Source organism: Pelodiscus sinensis, chromosome 8 (assembly GCF_052426305.1).
Source record: "Pelodiscus sinensis isolate ZL-2025 chromosome 8, ASM5242630v1, whole genome shotgun sequence".
In the NCBI taxonomy this organism is placed as follows: Eukaryota; Metazoa; Chordata; order Testudines; family Trionychidae; genus Pelodiscus; species Pelodiscus sinensis.
In genome coordinates, this window is record NC_143059.1 from 42,476,054 (window position 1) to 42,502,165 (window position 26,112).

The 26,112-nt window shown below is 44.6% G+C and overlaps 2 protein-coding genes across 2 annotated transcripts in view; both read left to right on the forward strand.

The window, feature by feature from the left end:
• Positions 1-26,112, forward strand: part of CC2D2B (coiled-coil and C2 domain containing 2B) — a 152,413-nt gene that overhangs the window by 14,349 nt on the left and 111,952 nt on the right. The window contains exons 3-8 of the mRNA XM_089780176.1: positions 1,054-1,133; positions 2,116-2,196; positions 6,660-6,752; positions 18,716-18,902; positions 22,548-22,684; positions 22,810-22,935. Of these exons, the coding sequence (XP_089636302.1) occupies positions 6,699-6,752; positions 18,716-18,902; positions 22,548-22,684; positions 22,810-22,935 (504 nt within the window). The 5' untranslated portion in view covers positions 1,054-1,133; positions 2,116-2,196; positions 6,660-6,698. The remainder of the gene's footprint in view (positions 1-1,053; positions 1,134-2,115; positions 2,197-6,659; positions 6,753-18,715; positions 18,903-22,547; positions 22,685-22,809; positions 22,936-26,112) is intronic.
• Positions 22,930-25,533, forward strand: LOC142830418 (uncharacterized). The gene is made up of 2 exons (XM_075935196.2): positions 22,930-24,453; positions 24,799-25,533. Exons 1-2 carry the CDS (start codon positions 23,886-23,888, stop codon positions 25,317-25,319), a joined length of 1,089 nt encoding a protein of 362 aa, XP_075791311.2. The 5' UTR covers positions 22,930-23,885; the 3' UTR covers positions 25,320-25,533.

Genomic DNA, 26,112 nt, shown 5'->3' on the forward strand with positions numbered 1-26,112 from the left:
TGGCCTCAGCAGTGCTTTCCACAGCCATTAAATCATGACTTCGAGACCTGTTGTTCAGGTGCTCTCGAACACTGCTACAAAGTTACCAACAGTGGAGCACTCACGGAGGACATCACTCGAAGAAGAAGAGGAAGTTACTCACTTTGTGCAGTAACAACAGTTCTTTGAGATGTGTGTCCCTGTGGGTGCTCCACTACCCGCCCTCCTCCCCGCTTTGGAGTCTCTGTTTGTAATTGTCTTTGTTTCAGATACTCAGGTGGATGAGAGGAGGTGGTGGGAGCCGGATTGCATGCACAAGAGAAAGGGTGCGAACGTCATGAGATGCTGACTGACATGTATGGCCCAGCTGACTACTGCTGTTCAAAACTCCAATCTGCGGTGCTGGGATGAGCCCAACACCAACAGTGGAGCACCCATGGGCATACACATCTTGAAGAACTGTCATTACTGCATGAGGTGAGTAACTTCCTCTTTTGACATCGGAGCCAGGAGATTAAATTATTTGAACCTTCTTTTTTGAATGGGCAGTGGGGGGGGGGGGGGTTGAGAAGTAAGATACTGTTTCAGATAAGGGTAGTTTGAATGAATGATGTGTGTTTGTACATTCAGTATAAAACGATTAAACAGACTTCAAGTTGGGCTCAAGAGACCACATATTTTGCTTTTGTTCCTGTAATTATGCCTCAAACCAGCATGTGCAGACATGAATATGGAAGCTAATAATGAGGAGGTCGCTTTCTGACATTTTTTCTGTAAAACTTTAGAAGCCAGTTTGAAAATTTGATCCTAGACATCTGTGTTTTTCAAACACCCAGGATTAAAAAAAATAAAATCCTACAAATTATACATGCTACTAGATTCTAGTTATATTTTGATGATTCTGTTTATATCTATAACACTACATGATGAATGAATATCTTTAATAAGGATACCATTCTATTCACTAGAAATAATTAATAGTAAATTAATGCACTTCAGAAGAATATATTTTAAAAATAGCAGTATCACAAGAAGGTGTATTAAAATTTTTTTGCTCGACTGTCTTTATACTAGATATTGCTGATATAGAAAAACAAAGGAGTTTAACTGAAGCATTACGAGGTAGGGTGAGAGAGAAACTGAAAACATACAAGGTAATTTATTTTTCCTGAACTTGTAATTTATTGTTTAAGTGAAACATGGAGCAATCTACATTTTGTTTGTGTGTGTGAAAGTGAAAGGCGGAAAGTTCAGTCAATTTAGAAAATTTTTCTTCTATCCCACACTGTTTGGAGCACTTCAGAAATTTAATCGAAAGATCTGTAAACGCTGTAGAAGTTCTGTAAAAGCTGTAAAAGATTTAAGTTCTTGACTTTCTGTGTGCTTTTCAGAACAATATTTGTGTTGATTGTTTCTGTAGAAAATACATATAATACGGATTGAAACTCTCTTAACTGGGACTTCCTGGTCTGGCAGTATCTGTGATCCAGCAACACCATGGATGTTCCAGGACCAGAGAGTCATGGTGGAGAGCTAGTGCCTGGGAGCACAGCAGGCTGGCAGGGCATTGACAGCCCTAAGCATGGGACTGCCCAGTATGGCAGTGGGAACTTGGAACGCAGAGGCAGTGGGGCTGTCCAGCACGATAGCAGGAGCTGGGGTCTGCAGCGAGAGCCCAGTGTGCAGAGACAGTGGGGCTGCCCAAAGTGGCAGCAAGAGCCCAGTGTGTAGAGACAGTGGAGCTGCCTGGTGCGGCAGCAGGAGTCCAGCGAGCAGAGGCAACCAGAGCCAGGCACAGCAGCAGGAGCCCAGCGAGCAGAGGCAGCAAGAGCCAGGCACAGCAGCAGGAGCCCGGCGAGTGGTGGCAGTAGTGCTGCCCAGCGTGGCAGCAGGAGCTCGGTGTATGGAGTGGTGGGGATGCCTAGCAGGAAAGTGAGGGCTGACAGGGCAGTGGGGACCAGTGAGAGGAGAGAATTGGCTGGAAGGCTGTTGTAGGGTCAGAACTGGAGGGGGCTGGTGGCAGGGAGGGCCAGAAATAACCTCCCCTAATCTGGCAAAATCTCTCAGCTGGGATGGGTCAAATCCTAACAGTGCTGGACCAGGGAGGTCCAACCTGTACTATATATCTTGTTTTAGGTTGTACAAGAAGAAAAGTCCGCAGACAAAAGCCTCTCTGATACTAAAATATACCAGAAAAACCTTGATGCGAGGACTGAGGTAATACATTTTACAAATACTGTATGTTTTACAGTATGTCTGTATGTGTCCGTTTGTATGTCCATTTGCTCAAGAATTCCTCCTAAATGGTAAGAGCTAGGACCACCAAATTTTATATGCCACTTCCTCTTCTCCTAACTTAAAGCAAGGTCAGAGTTTGGTTGTGCCAGGACAACTGGAATCTCTGGGAAAAGGACTGTTTTCAATAACTTGCAAAGAGAGGGGCTGCTGTTCAGAGGGATGCGATACTGTAAGTGGTAACTGGGGGCAGTGAGTCCACAGGGGTGAGCTATACTGCAGATTGTTCGCTGTGGGTGGCCCTATCAGCAAGGGAGTGGCCAGCAGGGCTGTGCTCTGCTATCTTGCCTGCCAGCACACCGGTAAGTAGCCCCCCTGCTCAAACTCTTTTCTCCCTTCCTGGCAGTGCTGGAGGGTGAGGGACGGGGGGAAGCTTCTGGCTGCCAGAGGTGGCTGGGGGAAACAGAAAATGTTCCTAGCAGCCAGTGGGGGCTGGGGAGAGGGAGAGGAAAAAGCCATGCTGGATGGGCCCCTCCTCATCTCTCCAACCTTCACTCTTGCCCCTTCCCATTCCCAGCCTCCTGTACTGCCCCCCCCATCCCCAAAGCCCTGACCTAACTCCTGTAAATCCCCCTCCTCCATTGCCAGCCTTCTGCCCTGAAGGACCTGGGCCATGCCGGGTAAGTCAGCTAGTAGTAAATAAAAGTAAATAAGTTAGCAATACACATTATATTCATTTCAGTGCAAAAAAATGGATGATTATGTTTCCAATAGTATCTTTTTGCATCTCACATTTTGTTACTAATTTGTGAGGTAATATAATGCTGTTTGTTGTTGAATCTATTATATATTTGAGAGTTTATGTATTGTCCGTGTCCCCTCTGTCTGTTTGTTCAAGAACTCTCCCTAAATGGTAAGAGCTAAGACCACCAAATTCTGTATGCTGCTTCCTCTTGTCCTAACTTAAAGCAAGGTAAGGGTTTGGTTGTGCCAGGAAAATGGGATGTGCCTGGAATGGGACTACTTCTCATAAAATCATACAGAAAAGAAACAATCACCAGGCAGGTGAAAAGAACTGGCTGGGCATGCTCTTCCCCCCCCCCCTCCCCATTTGGAACTGATCCATTCTGGAGGCACCAACCCTCCCCTCCTCCCCCACCAGGGCCTTGTAGGGAGGATAGGTGGGGGCCGAAGCTTCCCATCCCAGTTTGCCTGGGAATATTGCTGCCTTTTCCCATTTGTCAGGGAGCAAGGGGAAAGTGTACAGTTTGCTGCATTCCTCACTTTGACTGGAGAGCACAGAGGGCAGATAAACTGGCTGTGCCCACTGGAGCTTCAGTGGCCATGGACAGGTGCTTGTTAGCTGGTCCCAAGCTATTGTGGTGAGAGAGGACTGTGGTAGCCCTCTCTCCCTCGGGCAGCCTGCATACTGAACCCCTCATTCCCAGCTCCACCCCAGAGCAATGATTTAAATGATGTACATTTTAGTTGTTTTTCCAAAATACAAATTTTCCCCCCTGGATCAGTGGCAGAGACAGGACTGCCTTACATTTTTGGGATCCCTGGTTGAAGCCAAAGCCAGAGCCCCACTGCCTGGGCCAAAGCCAGAGGGTTCAGGTTACAGGACCTTTGCATGGGATTGAAGAACTTGGGCTTTGGTATTGGTCCCCCTGACTGGGGCAGTGAGATTCAGGTGGGTTTATTCTTTGGTTCCCCATTTTAGGATTGTGTAGTAATTTTCATTGTCAGAAGGAAGTCATGTTGCAATAAAATTTCAGAACTCCTGGACTACAAGATTATGATGGTCCCTTGTGACCTTAAAATCTATGACTCTCTAATACATAGGTTGTAAATTTGAAATGACCATAAACTTTGTTAAATTAAACAATTTCTGTCAAAGATAGTAAAATTATGAGGGCCACATATTGCAACCTTTATCTGTGGGAGAAGACATTACTATAAAGGTAATTTGTTTGATTTCCATTATAATTTTGGAATTTTGTCAAACGTGATTATATTTTCATTTTTTAAAACAATTTTGAAGTAAAAATGTAACTATTTTCTTTTAATTTTCAAACATTTCATTTAAAAATAATGGGAAAATTGCCACTTCCTTTCTGCAGCCATTACTTATGTGGCAATAAGTAATTTAAATCAGTATAATGTTCAAGAATAACATTGTAGGTGGTAAAACTTAAAAAAATAACAAATAGTCTGGTAGCACTTTAAAGACTAACAAAAGATGTAGATGGTATCATGAGCTTTCGTGGGCACAGCCCACTTCTTCAGATGACCGGAGTGATGGATATCTAGAACCAAAATAAATGAGGGAAGAAAGAGGGGGAGGGAGGAAGGAAAAAAATAGGAGGGGGGGGGACAGAAAGAAGCAGAGGATAGATAAGTATCAAAGAGAAAGTCGAGTATTTATGCAACTGGAAAAACTGGAAAACAACAGATAGTCTGTTAGCACCTAAAGATTAGATAGTTAAAAGAGGCAAATAAGAACCATTTGTTAGCAATTAGAGAGGAAGAAAATTAAAATCAGATTCTAAACAGACATACAAAACCATTGGCACTTTCATTGTTTGGTTTGTTGATAATGTCCCAGCCATCCAGTATCTCGACTTAAACCATTAGCATGAGAATTAAACTTGTGAATGAATTGTAGTTCCAATCCTTCTCTGTGTATTTGGCTTGTGGAGTTGGTCTATAACAAAACAGCAACTTGGAGATCCCTTAATGTGTGTCCAAGTAAGTTAAAGTGTTCACCAACCGGTTTCTGTATGCTCACTTTATGGATATCTGATTTGTGTCCATTGAACTAGTAACATTAGTTCTTCTTGAACAGTATCTCTATGGATGCACCACTGTAGGTGTGTTTGTATCCCTGCGATACTGATCAGAGAACTTTGATACCAGTGTTTCTTCAGCCTATGCATGTGCAGCCTTCCATCATGCTTGACCACTGAGACTAACTAATACTTCAGCGGGGAGCCCTCCTCTGTGCCTTCTCAACTCCATGGCTAAAGACAGGCTTTCGCTGTCCATTAGCAGATCATTAACTTTTTTACAATTAGTATCATGAGCTTCTTCAGATCTTGTGTGGAGAAAAAGAAGGTGGACCCTCAGAATAAGAAGGGAGAGGCAAAACATTACCTGTCAGTTAGAGTTCTGGTGCTAATGAGGCTAATTGGGTGGGCTGGAAGTGTCCAACACTTAGCTTTTGATGTCAATAGTGTATTGAATAAAGAAAGCTGGTGTTATAATATGTTAACCAGTTCAAGTCTTTGTTCAAACCAAAATAGCCCTTAGAGTTGACAGAATGGGATTGGTGGTGTGGACTCATTGTTTAGAAAATTGACCCAATGCAGTTACGTTTGATCTAAATTCTTAGGCTATGTCCAGACTGCCTCCTCTTGTGTAAAAAATATGCAAATGAGGCAAAGAGTGGAATATCGTCGTGCCTTATTTGCATTATTAATGAGGCTCCGTTTTTGTGCAAGAGGCTTTTGCGCAAAATGGAGCTGTCTACACGGCTCCTTTTTGTGCAAACCCCCCCTCTGGTGCAAGAGCCATTCTTCCTCTTTTTTTCAGGAAGAACGGCTCTTGTGCAAGAGTGGGCGTTTTGCACACAGTGGAGCCACATAGACAGCTCCTTTTTGCTCAAAAGCTTCTTGCGCAAAAATGGAACCTCATTAATTATGCAAATGAGGCATGGCGATATTCCATGCTTTGCCTCATTTGCATATTTTTTGCTCAAGAGGGAGCAGTGTAGACATAGCCCCAGTGTAGTCCAGGCGTGAGGAGGGTTTGCCTGTGGCAGAGCCTAAAGTATGTGTGTGGGATGCTGCTATAAAAGTTCTTCAATCAGCAAAGCAGAGACATAGATATACCTTCAGTGGAGCACACTTAGGGTATGTCTACACTGCAAAGCTATTTTGATATACCAGAAGTATCCCAAAATAGCTATTCCGTGTCTATTGAAGCAGCCCATTATTTCAAAATAGATTTCAAAGTAACGGGTGGCTTATTCCGACACTCCAATAACCCTCATTCCAAGAGGGTTAAAGGGCATTTCGGAATAGTGAGTTATTTCTAAATTTGCCACTGTTTAGACAGCGCCAAATTACAAAATAAGCTATTTTGAAATACACTCATAATAAGCTACGCAATTTGTGTAACACAAATTGTGTAGCTTATTTCGAGCGAAGGGTGCTGGGCAAACACACCCATAGGAATACACATTATTACTGCCCACGTTGAGTAACTTTTTCTTGTGTCCATCTCCAGTAAAAGTTACTGAAAGTCAAAACAATTCTAGGCTCCTAAATTTGAAATATTTTTTTCTGGCTCCATACAAAATTTTTACATATTTACGCAATAATAATGATTATGGAAGACTCATGTTTTTGCTTCTGATTTGTTTGTTTATTTTTCATCCTTAGATAGAAATCTTATCAGAGGAAGGCTATAGATTTTTTATCATGACTGGTGAAGAAGACTCCAAATTAAAAGATTTGGACAAAAATATAGACCAGGTATAGTATTCTTCATGAAAGTGAAATGAATTCCTTAAAGAATATCTCATGGTTAGCCACTTCTTCTGCTGTATTCTTAATTTAACTAATGTCACTCTCCTTCAAAGATCTATCAACTATTGAAAAGCACCCATCACTGTACTACCGTATTTTAGCGTATATATACTGCACCCGAATATACCCTGCACCTGACTATATCCCGTGGTTTTTGCTATTTGAGTAAAAAAAAATCTGTATACCCCGCGCACAAGTATAGCCCCCATGAGAGACTCTGTAGGTAAAAGTAGTACAAAGCACCTGTAATCACCTGTTAATGAGCCGCAGCTGATGATGGTAATGCAGAATACCTGCAATCAACTGTTTATGAGACGCAGCTGATAATGCCAAGAAGTATGGGGTATATAATCCCTTTGAACAACACCACTTTTCCATACATTTGTTCCTTCATTGGTTTAAACTTGTATTTTAGACTTTTAAGCTTTAAAGCTTTATACTTTTTAAACTTTTCAAACTTTTTAAAGTAATGAATTTTAATGTATTTTAATGAATTTTAACATAATTGTCTCTATTATTAAATTAAAATATGCTGCTTTCCTTAAGGAAGAGTCAGTATTGTCTTCCTTTCAGTAAAAAAAACCCTGTATACCCTGCACATGAGTATAGCCCGGGGGGGGGGGGGGGGGTATATGCGAGGCTTGTGAAAACAAATATAACCTGTGGGTTATATTCGCTAAAATACGGTACTTTGTCCGATTTTGCTTTCCACAGGTAACTTCTGTGTTCTTTCATGTTTCCCTAAAAAACTTCCACTCCTATGAATCTCCTCAAAATTTACTTCAGTTAGCTAACTATTAATCATTGATCATGCTGAGGTGTTCCTGTTGCCAGTCTTTTTCACAAGCACAAAAAAGGTTATTTATATAAAAGAAAAAAGTTTACTTCCTAACTCAAATATTTGCTATCTGTAATTTATGTCCAAGAAATAAAACACAATCAAAGTGCCCTTCCAAGAACTGTGTCCCCTCTTGTTTTGTTTCATTAATTCTACTAAAATGTTGATCATGTCTTATTCTTCAACACTTGGTTATAAACTTACCAAGGCAGGAACTTGATTTTTTGTATAAAGTGTAGTGCACATCACTGGCACTATTACTATTAATAAATAATAACATTTGGATTATATAAACAATTATGAATCATATGATTATAAATAATATGGATTTTTAAAGTTGCATCATAGTAAACTATTAGTAAAGCAGAACAAAATAATAGTAAGACTAATCTATCAATAGTTTACTTTTTTCTACAACTAGAGGTCAATATCTATTGGGTGTGTGTAGTTTGAAATAGACAATGGCCCCAGTTCTTCTTTGAGTGGCCCCCATGGGTGCTCCACTGCTGGTGTCAGACTTGTCCAGGCGCCGCAGATCGGAGACTTGCCATAGCCACGCTCGGCTGGACTGCGCGTGCGCGATCAGCGTCTCGTGCTGTTTGGCCTTTAGTCTGTCATGCGCGGTCCAGCCCCTGTCCAGTTCCTCTCAACCACCCTCGGTCGTGGACGGAGCTCCCTCTTCTCACAGTGTTCCTCAAAAGTATCTGTAAATAGTCATAGAAATGTAGCCGTGTTAGTCTGGAGTAGTTGAAGCAAAATGCAGGACAATGTAGCACTTTAAAGACTAACAAGATGGTTTATTAGATGATGAGCTTTCGTGGGCCAGACCCACTTCCTCAGATCAAATAGTGGAAGAAAGTAGTCACAACCATATATACCAAAGGATACAATTTAAAAAAATGAACAAATATGAAAAGGACAAATCACATTGCAGAACAGAAGGGGGATGCGGGGGGGTGGGAAGGGGGAGGAAGGAAGGTAAGTGTCTGTGAATTGCTGATATTAAAGGTAGGGAGAGTGGGATGTTTGTGAGTTAATGGTATTACAGGTGATAATTGGGGAAACTGTCTTGGTAATGGGTGAGAAAGTTCAAAGACTTGTTAAGTCCTTGTTGGTAAGTGTCGAATTTTAACATGAATGACAGTTCAGAGGATTCCCTTTCAAGTGCAGATGTAAAAGGTCTTTGTAGCAGAATGCAGGTGGCTAAGTCATTTAGAGAGTGTCCTTTCTGGTTAAAGTGGCAAGAAACTGTTTTCTCTTTGTGATCTTGTCTGATATCTGTTTTGTGGGCATTAATCCTTTGGCGAAGTGTCTGAGATGTTTGTCCAATGTACATAGCAGACGGACACTTTCGGCACATGATAGCGTAGATTATATTTCTGGATGCGCAGGAATATGTGTTCTTGATCTTATAACTCACTTGGTTAGGTCCAATAATGGTATCAGCAGAATGAATATGTGGACAAAGCTGGCAACGGGGTTTGTTGCAAGGGAAGGTACCAGGGTTGGTATTAGTGTGGTATGTCCTGTGGTGGTTGGTAAGAATCATCTTGAGGTTAGGTGGTTGTCTATAGGAGACTATGGGTCTGTCTCCCAGAGCCTCTTTGAGTATGGTATCCTGTTCCAATATAGGCTGTAGTTTATTGATAATGTGTTGGACAGGTTTAAGTTGGGGGTTGTAGGTGATGACAAGTGGTGTTCTATTGTTGGTTTTCTTGGGTCTGTCTTGAAGTAGATGGTTTCTAGGTATTCGTCTGGCTCTTTCAATTTGCTTTTTTGTTTCTCTGGGTGGGTAGTTGAGATTTATAAATGCTTGGTAGAGATCCTGAAGCTTCTGGTCTCTGTCAGTGGGGTTAGAGCAGATGCGGTTGTATCGAAGGGCTTGGCTATAGACGATGGATCGTGTGGTGTGTTCTGGATGGGAGCTGGATGCATGTAGGTAACTGTATGAGTCAGTGGGTTTTCTGTAGAGAGTGGTGTCTAATTTTCCATTGTTGATTTGTACGGTGGTGTCCAGGAAGTGGAATAGTCAGTAAGTTAATAGTAGTTATTATTTTAGTCTGTTCTCATTATACTTCGTGTTCTAGTTTAAAAACAAATAAACAAAAAAACAGTTAAGTAGCTTAGCTGTTGCAGCCTAACTGCCTCAGAAACAAAACAAAACAAAAATAAATAATAGAAAGAAGACGAGCGAAGGTTTAACCACCTCTGCTAGAAAGGTTTTAAAAAGTGTAGCGTTTGCCGCGAAGCCATGCCGGCTTCAGATGGACATGCGGCATGTATTAGGTGCTTGGGTGAGGCACATATGCCACAAAAATGCACCCACTGTTGTAAACTGACTGCCAGAGCTCGAAGAGATCGAGAAATGCACCTTAAAATGATTATGTTTGACAGGGCGCTTCAACCTTCGGGCGTCCCTGCTTCTGTTACCGCACAAAAACGCAGGGCGTCTTCTCCCAGGAACGCCGTTTCAAAGAAAATAAGTACGTCCCCAATTCGGTCCCTACCAGCTGCTCCAATCAGTAGAGTGAGCTTGGGGGATAGACCTGGCACGTCTGGGACAGTCAGCTCTGGGTCTCGGCAGATGCTGGGCGTTAATCCCAGAAAACTGTCTCTCCCGGCACCGAAGGCATGATCAGAGTTGGCACCGTTGGCATCAGAAAAGCCGCTAAAAATAACCGTGCCAGTGGCACCGACATTCTCAGCACCGGTCTCGACAACATCCCTGCCTGCACCGACACTCTCGGCACCAATAATGATGCTAACACAGGCACCACCTACTACATAGGCACCCAGGGCTTCGCCGGCACCTGTGGAATTGGAATCAGCACCGCACTCCCCGGCACGAATGAGAGACAATACCACCTTGGCACCGAGAAAGGCCACCGCAAACATGCAGCTCTGTCTCCTTCCCCGGCTTTCTCCCCGGAACTGTCTCCCTCCCCACTACCATGCCAGTCTCCAACACCCATCAGATGAGAGCATAGGGATCACGTGTGTTCCCCTTGGCACAGCCCACCATCTCCATACCATTGACCTCGCTACAGGGTCACCAGCTACAGTGGAAGAAGACTATCTATGTTGCCCTCCCCCTCATCGAGGTGTACACCACATCACCCACGATTGCCAATACGAACACCGCGGCGTGACTATTATATACAACATAGCAATGTATTATCCTCCCGGCGCTCGTCACCTATGCGCTCAGAACATTACTATGGGCACTACCATAAATCCTATTACTATCTGTCTTATCATGAACGTGTGTCACATTCCTACAGGAGGTCTTCTTGCTGTTGTCGATCACCCAGTGTCTGATCTTTACCTCCCAAACCGCAATGACACTCACCTCCACCACTTCCAAAAAGTCCAACGATCCAATCAGAGCAATCGGAACCCGAAGAAGGGCAATTGTCCGAACCGGAAGAGCCTCAGTTGGATACATTGCCGTGTGTCACATTCCTACAGGAGGTCTTCTTGCTGTTGTCGATCACCCAGTGTCTGATCTTTACCTCCCAAACTGCAACTATACTCACCTCCACCACTTCCAAAAAGTTCAACAATCCAACCAGAGCAATCGGAACCCGAAGAAGGGCAATTGTCCGAACTGGAAGATCCTTAGCCAGATACATTGCCAACGGACCACTCATCGTCTTCACCAGATGAGGCGGTAATTCTGGGCGATATCTCTCCACCAGACGACCTGAAACAATTTCATGATCTCTTTAAATATGTTGCAGGGAATCAAGAGGTGCAGTTAGGACAGATTCAAACAAAACATTGTCTACTGAAAAATGTATACCTCAGCATAGGGGTAGGATTGCGTTTCCCATCGATGAGGCGATCATGGAGCCTGCAGAGGAAATCTGGCAAACTCCAACATCCACCCCACCAACGAGTAAAAAGGCGGATAAAAAGTACTTTGTTCCCTCAAAAGGACTGGAACACCTGCAAGCTAATTCACTGTTTAATCACCCCCAACCTAATTCGCTGGTGGTTGACGCGGCCCAAAGCACCGCAATGTAAGAACAACCTCCCTGACAAAGATAACAAAAAATTAGACATCTTCAGGAGAAAAGTCTACTTGTCATCCACGTTGTTGCTGAGTATTGCAAATTATTCCACCCTTCTTTCCAACCATAAATTCGAAGTTGGTGGAACTCATGCAACACCTTCCAGAGGCGAAAAGACCACTGTTGAAATCAGTGGTACAGGAGGGATATGCTTCATGCAGAGCTGCACTCCAGATCGCCTTGGATGTAGCAGATACGGCTGCGCATGCCACTGCTACAGGGATTGCCCTGAGGAGATGTTCATGACTCTTGTCAGTGGGAGTTCCTAAAGAGCTCCAAAGTAAAGTTGAAGACCTTCCGTTCAACAAACAGAAACTTTTCGCCATCAAGACAGACAAAGTCCTTCATTCAGGAAAGGACTCTCGTACCACTCATTGCATGCTGGAGGTGTATATGCCCCCCTACAGGAGTAAATGGTATTATACCTACCAATGAAGGTACGATTATACATACCACAGACAACAACACCGCACTCTTGAACACCCACGCTTCAGACAACAACCACAACGGAAGCAACCCTGCTCCACTCACTGCACCAACCAGCCTTCTGCGAAGCAGCAAATTTGACTGCTTCGTCAAGGATGCGCACAAATCTCTCATTGTCAGCACAGAGTGCAACGCGCCCCTCCTCTTTCACCATCAACTAAGACCATATTACCATCAGTGGGCCAGCATCACCTCGGACAGATGTGTCTTAGAAATCGTAGCATCCGGTCTCACCATTCCATTCATCTCCATTCCCTCAAATACCCCACCACCCTGTCCCTCTTCAGGGACCCCTCTGACGAGGACCTATTGAAGCAAGAGGTCCATTGTCTGCTCAACATTGGAGCAATAGAGAGAGTACCCAACAAGTTCTGAGGAAAAGGGTTTTATTCTCATTCTTTCCTCACTGCCAAAAAGACTGGGGGATGGAGACCCATTCTGGATCTACGAAAGCTAAATCAATACTTTCGGAAACAACATTTCAAGATGGTGACCCTATCCACTATTATACCATCGCTGAACAACGGAGATTCGTTCGCAGTCCTCAATTTACAGGATGCTTATTTACACATTGCAATACATGTGTACACAGACGATTTTTTCGATTTGCAGTAGGAGATGAGCACTTCCAGTACAAGGTGCTTCCTTTCAGCCTTGCATCTGCTCCCAGGGTGTTTTCCAAAACCCTAGCAGTAGTTGCAGCCCACCTTTGCAGAACAGGTGTTACAATTTTTCCCTATCTAGACGATTCTCTCTACAGAGGCGACCTCTGAGGAGGCACATGCTAAATGGTGGTGATAACGCACCAGACATTTGAGTCCCTCAGACTCATTATAAACTACAAAAATCATTACTAGAACCAGCTCAAAATTTGAATTTCATAGACGCGCGATTCGATCTCAGCACGCGCATACTTACCCGTCGAACGATTTCACACAATCCAGGACCTAATAAACACCTTGATGCATTAGTCAACACTTCCCGTACGTATTTGCCTACAATTAATGGGTCACATGGCAGCTACCACTGTCTTGGTTCAACACGCAAGATTACATTTCTGCTGTCTCCAACATTGGCTGGCTTCTGTTTACATTCCTGCGAAGCACACCGTTCACAAGCTGGTAGCTCTATCACAACATGTTCGAAAGTCCCTTCTGTGGTGGACCGAGCCAAAAAATCTCATGGCGGTATCCCTTTCCACCGTCCTCAACCATCGAAACAGATAACCATGGACACCTCCCTCACTGGTTGGGGTGCCCACATGGGCGAGTTAACAGTTCAGGACCACTGGTCTGAAGCAGAAATGTTGCTCCACATCACCACACTCAAGCTCAGAGCAGTGCTTCACGCCTGCAGACATTTCAAGTCCCACATAATGGCCACAACAACCAGGGTGCTCATGGATAACATTGCAACAATGTATTATGTCAACAGGCAAGGGTGGGCTCGGTTTCGATCCCTCTGTGTGGAGGCGGTTTGCTTGTGGAACTGGTGTATCCACAACAACATTGTCCTCATAGTGTGGTACTTACCTGGTGCCAACAATGCCATTGTGGAGTCTCTCAGCAGATTTTTCCCTCATGACCACGACTGGGAAATCTGGACTGACATTCTTCACCATATTTTCTGTTGTTGGGGGGGTTTCCTTTGATAGACCTATTCGCTACTCATATCAATGCGAAGTGCCCAAATAATTGCTCCAGAGTGGGAATCAGCCGCCACTCCTTGGGAGATGCCCTTCTCCTTCATTGGAGAATGTCTTTACTCTACACTTTTCCACCGGTTGTCCTTGTACCCAGGGTCCTAGAAAAAATCAACATGGATGCAGCCCGGATGATTCTGATAGCCCCCACTTGGGCTTAGCAACCTTGGTACTTGATACTTCACCAAATGTCCACGTGAACACCATACTGTCTTCCCCCCCTACTCACTCAACAGAATGGCTCTTTGCTTCATCTGAGACCCAAAATCCTACACCTGACCACTTGGATACTAGTTGGTTCCGGGCATCCGAAAACCTCTGTTCCGAGCAAGCTAAACACGTATTAATGCACAGCAGGAAGGACTCCATGCGAGCAACTTACTTAACTAAGTGGACTAGATTTCAAGCATGGTGTAACAACGATATAAACACACACACTTCACCTTTATAGCATATACTTGATTATATCCTACATCGGCAACGAGCAGGGCTCTTGATAGCCTCCTTGTGGATACATCTAGCAACAATCGATGAGTTCCACCACACCATGGAAGATGGGTCATTATTCTCCCACCCCATCACCAAAAGGTTTTTGAAGGGGCTCACAAATCTTAACCCACCACGAAGTCCCCCACCGCCCTTGTGGAATCTCAAGTCGTGCTGGACACCTTAACACGTCCCCCGTTTGAACCAATGGCTACGACGTCACTACACTTACTCACAATCAAGTTCCTTTTTCTACTAGCCATAATATCGGCACGCAGAGTGAGCGAGCTGGCAGCCCTCATATCATTTCCACAATAGACGATATTCACTAAGGACTCAGTAATGTTGAGATCTCATCCAGCGTTTATTCCTAATAAACAGAATTTTATTTACAGAATCTGTACAGAATTTCACATCAACGAGCCCATCGTCCTTCCCTCCTTCTGTCCCAAACTGTATACTTCCTCACTTGAAGCAATTCTCCATACGCTGGACGTACGCAGAGCCCTTGCTTTCTACATTGACAGGACACGGGAGTTTCGCAAGACAGACTGTCTTATAATATCGCTAGCTGTCCACTCCAAGGGCCAGGCATTATCCTCCCAGCGCATTGCGAAGCTAATAGTTTCATGTTTTACTACCTGTTACTCCATCTCCAATAAGAAAGTTCCATCTCAACCTAAAGCTCATTTGACAAGAGCAGTGGCTATGTCTACAGCCTTTATAAGAGGAGTCCCATTCCATGATATTTGCCGAGCAGTGACATTGTCCTCCGATGTCACCTTCATGGGACATTACGTGATCATACATCAATTTGCCTCAGACTCCTCAGTGGCTACAGCAGTACTCCCACTCTACCAGAAACCTTGATTCCGGAGCTCACCTTCTGGACTGGAGTACTGCTCTGAAGTCACCAGCAGTGGAGGACCCACGGGGACCACTCGAAGAAGAAGAAGTTACTCATCTTTGTGCAGTAACGATGGTTCTTCAAGATGTGGTCCCGTGGGTACTCCACGACCCTCCCTCCTCCCCACTCCAGAATCTTGGTTCTCTTTTTCTCGTTACAGACAACTGGATGCCGATCGCGCATGTGTGGTCCGGCCGAGCACGGCTATGGCAAGTCTCTGATCTGCGGTGCCGGGATGAGCCTGACACCAGCAGTGGAGCACCCATGGGGACACATCTCAAAGAACCATCGTTCCTACACGAAGGTGAGTAACTTCTTCTTCTGCAAGGACTTTTTGGGTACGTCTAAACTACATGGCTCCGTCGACGGAGCCATGTAGATTTGTTGTTTTGGCAAAGGTAAATGAAGCCGCGATTTAAATGATCGTGGCTTCATTTACATTTACATGGCTGCCACGCTGAGCCGACAAACAGCTGATCAGCTGTTTGTCCGCTAAGCGGGCTAGTCTGGACGCTCCCCTGCCGACATCAAAGCCCTTTGTCAGCAGCTCCGGTAAACCTCGTCCCATGAGGAATAACGGGGCTGCCGACAAAGGGCTTTGATGTCGGCAGGGGAGTGTCCAGACTAGCGCGCTGAGCGGACAAACAGCTGATCAGCTGTTTGTCAGCTCAGCGCGGCAGCCATGTAAATGTAAATGAAGCCGCGATCATTTAAATCGCGGCTTCATTTACCTTTGCCTATGTGTCTAATCTACGTGCCTCTGACGACAGAGGCATGTAGTCTAGACACAGCCTTTATGTTGTCACAGTGCTGGTGAAGCTTCCACTGTTGGAAACTCATCAAGCTGCTGTATTTGGGTCCCAAAATGCTGGACCCATGTGTTTTTAATACCCTTGGGTCTAAGTGGACTTCAGTGCTGTCTTTCTTTAGCCTTTTTGGCACACTTATGGAAAGAGACTTTATTATGCCATCATGCAAATGGGACCTATTGGTCTAGCTGCATTAGGCCTCCAAGACCAGTGCTGACTTCTCCAAGACATTAGTTGCTTAAACAGAACTCCAACTTGTAGGTACTCTGGCAGGGCTGGACTAAGGGATGGGCTAGCTGGGCAGCTGACCACAGCGCCAACCTGCAAGGGGTGCCCGGCTCCCGGCGGGCTGCAACGCCTGCCCAGAGCAGGCGCCGTGTTAATCCCCACAGCACCGACCAGCAGCACCATTCCCCCCGTGGCCACAGGGCCCTGCAGGGTCAGGCACAGCCTGCCCCGGGCAGCCCCGGGCTGCGCGCCATCGGCGGTGGCCGGGCTGACTGGGCAGCACATGTGCCATGCGTCCACCCATGTGCCCTGGGGGCGGGCCCGTGCATGCGCTGTGCATCCAAAGGCGGGGCCACACATTCCGGGGGTGGGCCTGCACATGTGCCTTGGGCCCGGAGGCAGGGCTGTGCGCTTTGGGGGCAGCGCAGCGTGCCTGAGACCCGGGGCTCCAAAATGGCTCGGGCCGGCCCTGTACTCTGGTATATTTACCTCTCCATGGATGTGTGATAGTTGAAGCACATATGAAACTTTGCAAAGCCTGTGTGTTAACGCAATTGCTCTTTAGTTTAGATAGTACAAGAAATTGAGATATCATGCAAAAAAAGCAAACATGATTCTGGGATGCATTAACAGGAGTGTTATGAGCAAGACATGAGAAGTCATTCTTCTGCTCTACTCTGCACTGATTAGGCCTCAGTTGGAGTATTGTGTTAAGTTCTGGGCACCACATTTCAAGAAAGATGCGGAGAAATTGGAGAAGATCCAGAGAAGAGCAACAAGAATGATTAAAGGTCTAGAGAACATGACCTATGAGGGAAGACTGAAAGAACTGGGCTTGTTTTGTTTAGAAAAGAGAAGACTGAGAGGGGACATGATAGCGATTTTCAAGTACCTAAAAGAGTGTTACAAGTTCTTCTTGGCCTCTGATGGTAGGACAAGAAGCAATGGGTTTAAACTGCAGCGAGGAAGGATTAGGTTGGATATTTGGAAAAAATTCCTAATTGTCAAGGTAATTTAACTCTGGATTAGATTGCCTAAGGAGGTTGTGGAATCTCTCTCTCTGGAGATAGAGCAGGTTAGATAGACATCTATCAGGGAGGGTCTAGATGGCGCTTGGTTCTACCGTGTTGGCAGGGGGCTGGACTTAATGACCTCTCGAGGTCCCTTCCAGTTCTAGTGTTCTATGATTCTATGATTCAATTTCTTGACTACTTTTTAGAATTCTTTGGCGGTCAGGTCAGGGTTTTTTAATGAGTTTGCTAGTTTAGGATCCTTCCTCTCCTCCTTCCCTCTTGCACGTGGCTTCTCTTTTGGAACATGGAGTCCCTGTTATTTCTGCAGCTTGCTTCTGATCTTTTTTTCCTCTCTCTTCAAAATGGCAAGTGAGAGAGTTTTATAACGTCCTTTGTAGCACACTTATTAATCTTGTCAAGTATACAGTCTCCCACCTGTGATCCATTGCTTAATTATTTCCTTCACTCCTGATGCCAAGCTCAAACTTGAATAACTGATTTAGACAGGGTGGTAGCCCACTTAATCCAGCGGCTTTTCATGTATATAAAGTACCTTCAATGTTTAAAGACCCTCCATTGTCGGATTTGTTTTACCACCTCTTGAAATTTCAGTCTGGCATGGTCATACAAAGATAGCAGAGAAAGTACATCAGTCCCACATTCAAAGTGCAGTCTAACACACATACGTGTAAAAAGATACCAACATAAAACAGAATTCATAATCTGTACATAGATTTCCCAAACTGGCACTTGTAGATAAATTTAGACACAAAAGTATTGAATTTTGACTGTGAATTACTTAGAACATAGAATGTGTTTCATAAATGTTTGTAAGGGCCCTAATGCACAGTAGATGCTACTGTAATTAAATAATAAATGTTATTGTTTGTTTTTCAGAATGGTCATATATTAGTTTAAATCAGTTTCCTTCTGAAATATAAAAAATGTCACAAAATAGTGACATATGTAAGCTTTCAAGTCTACATTTTATTAAGGTTTATTTAGAATATGGAGGCTCATTTTCTCTTAGTCAGAGAACCAGCTTTTTATTAACTTTCTGTGCAAACTATTTTGTTCTTCTGGAGAGAAGAAAAAAGATTCTGGACAATAGGTTACTCAGTTATGTTATGTCACTCAAAAGTTCATGGATTTTCTATAATGAAAGGTAAATTATTGATCACATTATAGAAATCATATAGGTAGGCAAGGAAAACAAAACAGAAAATTTGCTTTTCCTGAGGTTAACTATGTATCCAGTTAGATATATTTATCTAGCAATTCTTTAATGCTAATGTGTATGTTTATAATATCTATCAAATCATTCTGTTAGTTTGTGTGCCTATAGAAATGATTTTCTTGATTAACAGCAAAAATTAATGCATGACAGTCATCAAAACCTTGATGTTTTAAATGATGAAAGTAGTCCTCTGCTTGGCAATGTGGAACAAGTTTTATTGCCAGATGTGCTTGAAGTGAAATCTGCTGAGTATGAATGCAGTGAACTGCAGATTAACAAGCAATGGGAACATCTTTTTGTGCCAAGCAGTTCTCCAGGTATTGTTCCTTTCAAATAAATTATTAAGTGTATGATGGATGGCATTAGCACTGGTAGCAGTATGGCATGTGCAATTCCCACGATGAATTAAATAAAGATAAAGAATAATGTAAATTTTCAGAGCCAATATTTTACCCAGTCTGCAGATATAAATACAGGCAAATCTGTATCAGTGCTTTCGTCTAGGAGCTCTGGCTTATGAGCTAAGTTCAATTTTACAAAAAGCATAAATTGCATAACAAAAATACATAATTCTTTCATGAATGGTCCAAATAAAGGAGAATATGTGATTCAGATCCATCTATGGTTTTATCTCCCAGGTAATGTTATTTAATCATCTGAACCACCTGCCACTAACCATGTTTCTTTTTATCTACGTTAACTCTTAACAACTCATCTATTGCTTTAACTGCAGCTTCAGTGCATCTCTCATGGCTGGACAGAAATTGCCATGATAGCAGTTGATAGAATGGACTAGAAGAAGCTGGGAAAAATTTTAGGAAACTGTAGTAATCCCCTAAACCGAAGTGTGATCTTGCCAGGAAAAAAAATTATTTATACAGTACCAAATGTGTGCTAGGTATTTCAACGTCGAGTAAGAGTAAAAAAAGTTCTTAAAATGTTGCAATCTATACAATACTAATGTGAATTACTAAACTCTATTAATCTAAACTACATATATAAAAATTTATTTATTTATTTATGTACTAATGAGGTAAATGTTTTAACATGGAAGGTTTTTATTATTCTTCACCTCCCAAAATGGGAAAATGTAGTGAAATCTTTATTTGATTTTTTTTTTAAATTATTGTAATTATAGAGTACAATAAAATTAAAGAGCCTAGTCTTGCTCCCTATCAAGTTAATAACAAAACTTCCATTAACTGTAGAGGGAGAAGACATACTGATATGTGCAAGATTGGACGGAATCTAAGAATAATATGGAGAGTCAGATAATAGAGGTGTCTTTTAATAAATCATCAAATCTCAGTGGGGGCCTAAAAAACCAATTCATTTTTACATGTTGGAGGAGAGTGGCCTTGGAGATAGTGAGGAATTGTGAGGTGTAGCCCAGTCATGAATTAGAGTTATGGACATCTTGCTGCTGGTCTAGCAAGGGAAATAGAGTACAGAGAAAGTCAGAGAATTGTAAAGTAAGCGACTGAATGCTGTAAATGTTCCCACCTGGATCAGCTGTAACAGGTTTCTAGTTGTTCCGATTCTAGTTTCCAGTCTTGAGAGTCGTTGGTTGCTACATGTTTGTATTTTTATGTTCCATTTAGAGGACTGGGAGGGGATGTCAAGAGATAATTGAAATACATTAGATGTTCAAAACCAAATCCTTATATTTTAGGTCATGTTTAGGTTAGAGGGCTACCTTGATTCTTGAAAGATTGTCCTGTATTTGGGCCACCTCCTCTTCCAAAAGCATCCAAGCATCTACTCATAATACTGCCAGTGACTCATGATCCAAAGTCTATCGGTGTCTGTAGAAAAACTTTCACTGATTTCAGTAGACTTTGGTTCAGAAACTTTGTGGCCTTGTGCTAGTCACTAAATGTATCTGTGCCTCAATTTCCTCATCTGTAAAATAAGAATAATTCCTTTGTGTAGCTTTTCTTTGCTCAGATGAAATGCCTATATAAATGCAAAGTGTTGTAGTAATAGTAATTTACAGATGTTATTCAGCCCCGGCAACAAAAGTAGCACATCCTTTCACACCGCATTGTCAAATATTTTTTCATCTTCACGTGGAGGAGTCACTCCTCCAGTATAGTCAGTCTGTATGCCAACTGAGTCTTTGGTAGCTGTTACCAGATTTGCCCAGTACTCTGGGGTATGCTCATTTATCAGGGTTACCCTTATGGGACTGGGGGAAGGTTAACAGTTCTATCAGTGTGCTGTTGGTGCTTACTTGTGCTCTCATATGGAGCTGAATTCTCCCTGCTGCCAATTCCCCCTCCCACTGGAGCTCTCCTGCAGGAACTAGGTTCCTCAGGATGGGGTTCTTCCCACCTTAGCAACACACACAGACACTCACACCCACTAATCAGAGCACATCTGAGAGGACTGGGTACTCAGCACTCACAGGCTGACCCCCTCATATGTCCCTGGACTCAGCTGGCTGGGTTTCACAGCAATGCCACACTGCACCCTCATGTGCCTTTGGACTCCGTGGGCTGGATTAAACAGCACTTTAAGCTGCCATCCTCATAAGCCCCCAGGATCAGCACCCCCTATCCCCACTTTCACACCACAGTCATTCACAGGTAAACCACACGATGAGCAAACCCCACAGGATTTTGGGCACTACAGGGATCTTTTGCTTGGGTACAAGAAGCGTTGTTGCAGAGCGAATGGGGAAGCCAAAACAACACCCCTTAAGGAAGAGTGAGCAAAAGAGAAAGAAAGAAAGAGAGAGAAGCAACCAGTTTAACAATGAAAGTGATTTATTTCTGAGTAGTGAATAGATATCAAACAGTTACAATATTAAATCTAACAATTACATTATTAAATCTAAATTGAAGCTGATTACAAATGTTAGGTAACCATATAACAGTTTACACAGGGCAGGGTCAGGAGGCTATGCTTAGAGAGATAGTTGAGAGAGAGAGAGAGAGAGAGAGAGACCTCACCACTCCACGGAGCTTGCACTGATCGGGGTTCCCAGATGATGATGGTAGCCGGGGGTCCAGAGGGCAGGAGAAAAGCAGGACAGAGCCCCCAGCACGATCAGACAGGAGATGAAGAAGTCTCAATGGAACTGATGCAGTTTAAGTCCAGGTATCAGAACAGTTTTCTTGGGGCAAGGATAGGAGTTTTTATAGGGATAGTTCAAAGAGAAAGAGGAGAGACAATAGAGACTGATCACCCCTGGTTATGGGTGATGTTCCTTGAACGAGCCCACAATGCAACTAGGCAGTTTCAGTATTTTAGGTGTCAATAGGATCGTCACTAGAATTGGTCTGATAATGACTAATTTGGGTGTGAGCAGGCTTAGGTTCATTAGCATCTGGAGCAGGGATTTCCCATCAGGCAGTGTTTCTCTGCTTTTGGTGTCCCATAGTTCAGTGCGGTTCCTGCCTTGGAAGAGCTGCTCTCCATTCTGTATGCTAATGAGATGTCCCTCTGTTCCATCTTTAATGCAAATGAGGCTGGGGTGTTTCCTTAATTGTATCACCCTTGTCTGAAGCAGTTTAGGTGTGTCTTCCCCGGCCTTTTCATTGCTTTGTCTTTGAATCTAGCAGAGGCCTGAGGGAGGGGAATGGTTTTCCATGAGTGTCACTCCCTGACTCCCCAAGAGCACAAGGCTGACAGGTGACCATGTTCTGGTTCCCCAATAATCACAGAGCTGGTGGGTAACATAGCTTTCTTTTCTAGCAGGAAAAATGCTGACTGAATTGGGAACTGTCTCAATATATCAGAATTATTTATATTACTTATATTCTTGTGTTAGAAATGGTTATGGAGTGGTAATAGATACAGTAGCAGCAAGAACAAAATCTTTGATCACTCTTTGGCTTTATACTTTCAAGTCTCAATATTAGACAAGTACAAATATCTTTGTTTTTAACTTTTGGTTTTACATTTTATTTGCCTAAATTTTAATTGAAAATGTACATACAATAATTGTTGTTCTCAAGTGGTTCACAGCTTTAAACTACCAAAAGGCATGATGCCACGCATATTAGAAGATGAAGGATTGTACATTCCAAGAAAACCAGAAATTTGTAAGAGATGTTATAACAAAATGGAAAATCGTCTTCTGAAACAAGAAGGGGTAAATGTGTTGTTCCATTAAAAATTTAAAATCTAAATGTAAAATAAAATCAGAAAATGAAAAGTATACAACTTTTTAACATTTCATATGTACATATGCCTAACTTTTGAAATATTTCTAACAAGGGAGAAAGCTGGTTTGAAGAAAGTGGGGAATTAATTTCATTACCTTCTCCAATCAAACAATCACAAAACTTCAGAAAATGTTTTCCTCTTAAGGCTGCTCCAGGATTAAAGACAGTATACAAGAAGGTCAGCTGTTACTACTTTTTACAGCTATAGTTATTCAGGGAATAATTTAAATAATCAGCTTGTATTTTTTCACAGCAGAATACTTCATTAGGCAGTACTAAAAGTAGAGGTGTAAAGGGCTAGCCAGTTGCCCAGTAAGCATTACCCATACCTTGTGATGCTTGATAAGTGGTTAACTGGCAACCCGGGTGCTCCACCCTGGCTGGGCTCACTATGCCACGCCATGCCACAGGGGATGCTCCACCTCACTTCGGCTGAAGCAGCCCCCAACTTGGGGTGCAACATGGCAGGCCTGGTCAGGGTGGAGCAGTTCCCTGCCCACAGCATAGCATGGTGGGCCCGACTAGAACAGCCGCCTGCCACAGCACAGTGGGCCCAACCTGGCCCAAGCAGCTCCCATCTACAGCACAGCAAGCTTAGCCTGGCTAGAACAGCCTATAGCACAGCTGCAGGCCTACCACACCATGCCATGGGTGAAGGGTTACTTTAGCCCGGCCAGGCCCACTGCCCGTGTGATCCTGGTTAACTTAATGGGATTTTACATCTCTATTTACATTTTTGGAGGGCAAAGGGAGGCTGTGTCCAGACTCAAGGTTTTTTTTGAAAAAAGTAGCCTTTTTTCGAAAAAACTTCACTTGCGTCTAGACTACAGCCCCGTTCTTTCGAAATTAAATCGAAAGAACGCGGCTTTTCTTTCGACGGCGGTAAACCTAATTCCACGAGGAAGAACGCCTTTTTCGATGGAGATCTGTCGAAAGTAAGTGAGTGTGGACGCGGGGAGGCCATTTTTTCGAAAATAATGGCCTCCAGGAAGAAGCCCTGGTGGACAATCTGGGGCATGCCTTGCATGTCTCTGGTTCCTGTCTGCAGCCATTTGTTAAAGGGACAGGCACCCTCACAGCCACTTGTGGCAGCAAAGCAGCCAGAGCACACAGCTGGTTAAGTGCAGCATGTCCCAGCCCCAAGACCCTCCTGGCCCTTCTAGAGAGCCTTCTGGGGACCCAACCAGGGGCTCCAAATGCCGGGCACCGGCATGGTCTGGGCCAGAGCTCAAGACCCTTCTTGAGCTCTGGGGAGAGGAGGAGGCCTTACAAGCCCTAAAAAGCAGGCAGCGAAATGCAGACATTTTTGGCCGCATGGCAGAGGCCCTGGCCCAGAGAGGACACTATCCCCGCACCCAGGACCAGGTGCGCTCCAAAGTTAAGGAGCTGCGCCAAGGTTATGTCAAGGCCAGGGAGGATAGCTCCCGTTCCGGGGCAGCCCCTCACTCCTGCCCCTATTATTCTGAGCTGGACCAGATCCTGGGTGGTGGTGAAGCACGCACATCGCGGCGTCTCGTCCAGTCTGGCTTGGCGGACCCTGTGGTGGACGCGCCAGAGCAGGACCCAGAGCAGTCTGGAGATGGGGACATGGTGCCAGAGGAGGACAGTGAGGAGACGGCGACCCTCACCCTGGAGCCAGTCACACAGACCCCAGAGGCCTCCCAGGTGTCATCTGATGCCGGAGATGAAGCAGCAGGTGAGTGCAGTGAGGTTGTTTAACACCTGGGGGAGAGGGGGGTAGGTGGGTGCACAGCGGGTGACGCACAAGGGAAACCTGTGATGCTCAGGCTGATGCCCAGGTCACACACGGTGTTACCTTCAGAATGTCTGATTCCCCTGTCTGAAGGAGAGGGCATGCCCTTTTGGACAGCTGTTGCACACATGACTGATTGTGATAGAAATGTAGCCGTGTTAGTCTGATCTGAGGAAGTGGGTCTGGCCCACGAAAGCTCATCCCCTAATAAACCATCCTGTTAGTATTTTAAGTGCTACATAGTCCAGTTTTTTAGGACTGATTGTGTCTTCCTCTTTTCCTCCACAGCCGGACCAGCCATGCAAGAGGGCCGCAGCACCCCAGCCCCACCTCCATCTCCATCTCGGGGACATGGGAGCCACAGACACAGGTGTGTCTATGCGGACATCATGAGGAAGCATGTGGAGGTCGTGAAGGAGCTCAACACCATCCTGCGAGAGAGGGCGGAGGCAGAGGATTGGTGGCATGACTGGCTGATGGAGGAGCTGGTCCAGCAGCGCATGTCCCTGAGTGCCACTCTCAGGGAGGTCTGCGGCTTGCCTGCTCCTGTGCCTGGTCCTGCTCCTCCAGCACCCTATGACCCCGCCCCACCAAACCCCCCTTCCACAGCAGCATCCCTTTCCCCCCATGGACCTCCCTCTCCCCCAGCCCCCCCAGTCCCCCAGCCCCTCTCTCTCCCTGGCCCTCCTCTCCCCCAGGCCTCCCAGTCCCAAGAGCAGCTACCCTCTGTTGTCCAGACAACGGAAGTCGCCCCACCCAATTCCATGGCTATGGTGGACCCCGAACACGAGGCCCAAGCAGGAGACTGAGAGCAGGCAAGCACCGTGCAACCTGATCCCCTTCCCCCCTCCAGGTTTCAAGTCCCCTTCCCCCCTCCAGGTTTCAAGCACCCCATCACCCCAGTTAAATAACAAGGATTGTGTTCAAGAAAATGTTTATTGTACATAGTTTGGCGTGAAAGTATATTTTCTACATCAAAAATCAACAAAAGCTTTTTTATGTTTGCAACAGTTATACTATTTTCCAGTGAGTGTTATTTAAAAAAAATAAATCTGAATGTATTCTTTTGAGACAAACCCTGGTGTTTATTATTTCTCCAAACAGGGTCAGGAGATGGGTTGCAGAGGGAAGCTTTTATTGGGCCAGGGCCCAGTCCCCAGGCAGAAGCCCCTCAGTAGAGTCAGTGGCCTCCACTTGAGAATTGCTCCCGTAGGGCCTCCCGTATGCAAACAGCAGACGGGTGAGCCTGGCGGATGGCAGCTGTCTGGAGCTGGGCAAAGTGCCTCTCCTGACCATCAGCACCTGTACACCACCCTGGTAGGAAGGCCTCCCCTTTCCTCTCCACCAGATTATGGAGAACGCAATACGTGGCCACCACCTCAGGGATGTTGCGCTCCCCTATGTCTAGCCGTGTGAGCAAGCACCGGAATCTCCCTTTTAAACGTCCGAACGCACATTCCACCTGGTTGCGAGCCCGGTTAAGGTGAGCATTAAACTGCTCCTTGCTCGCATCCAGGTGGCCGGTGTAGAGCTTCATCAGCCACGGCATCAGGGGGTAGGCGGCATCAGCCACTATGCACACCGGCATGTGCACATCCCCAA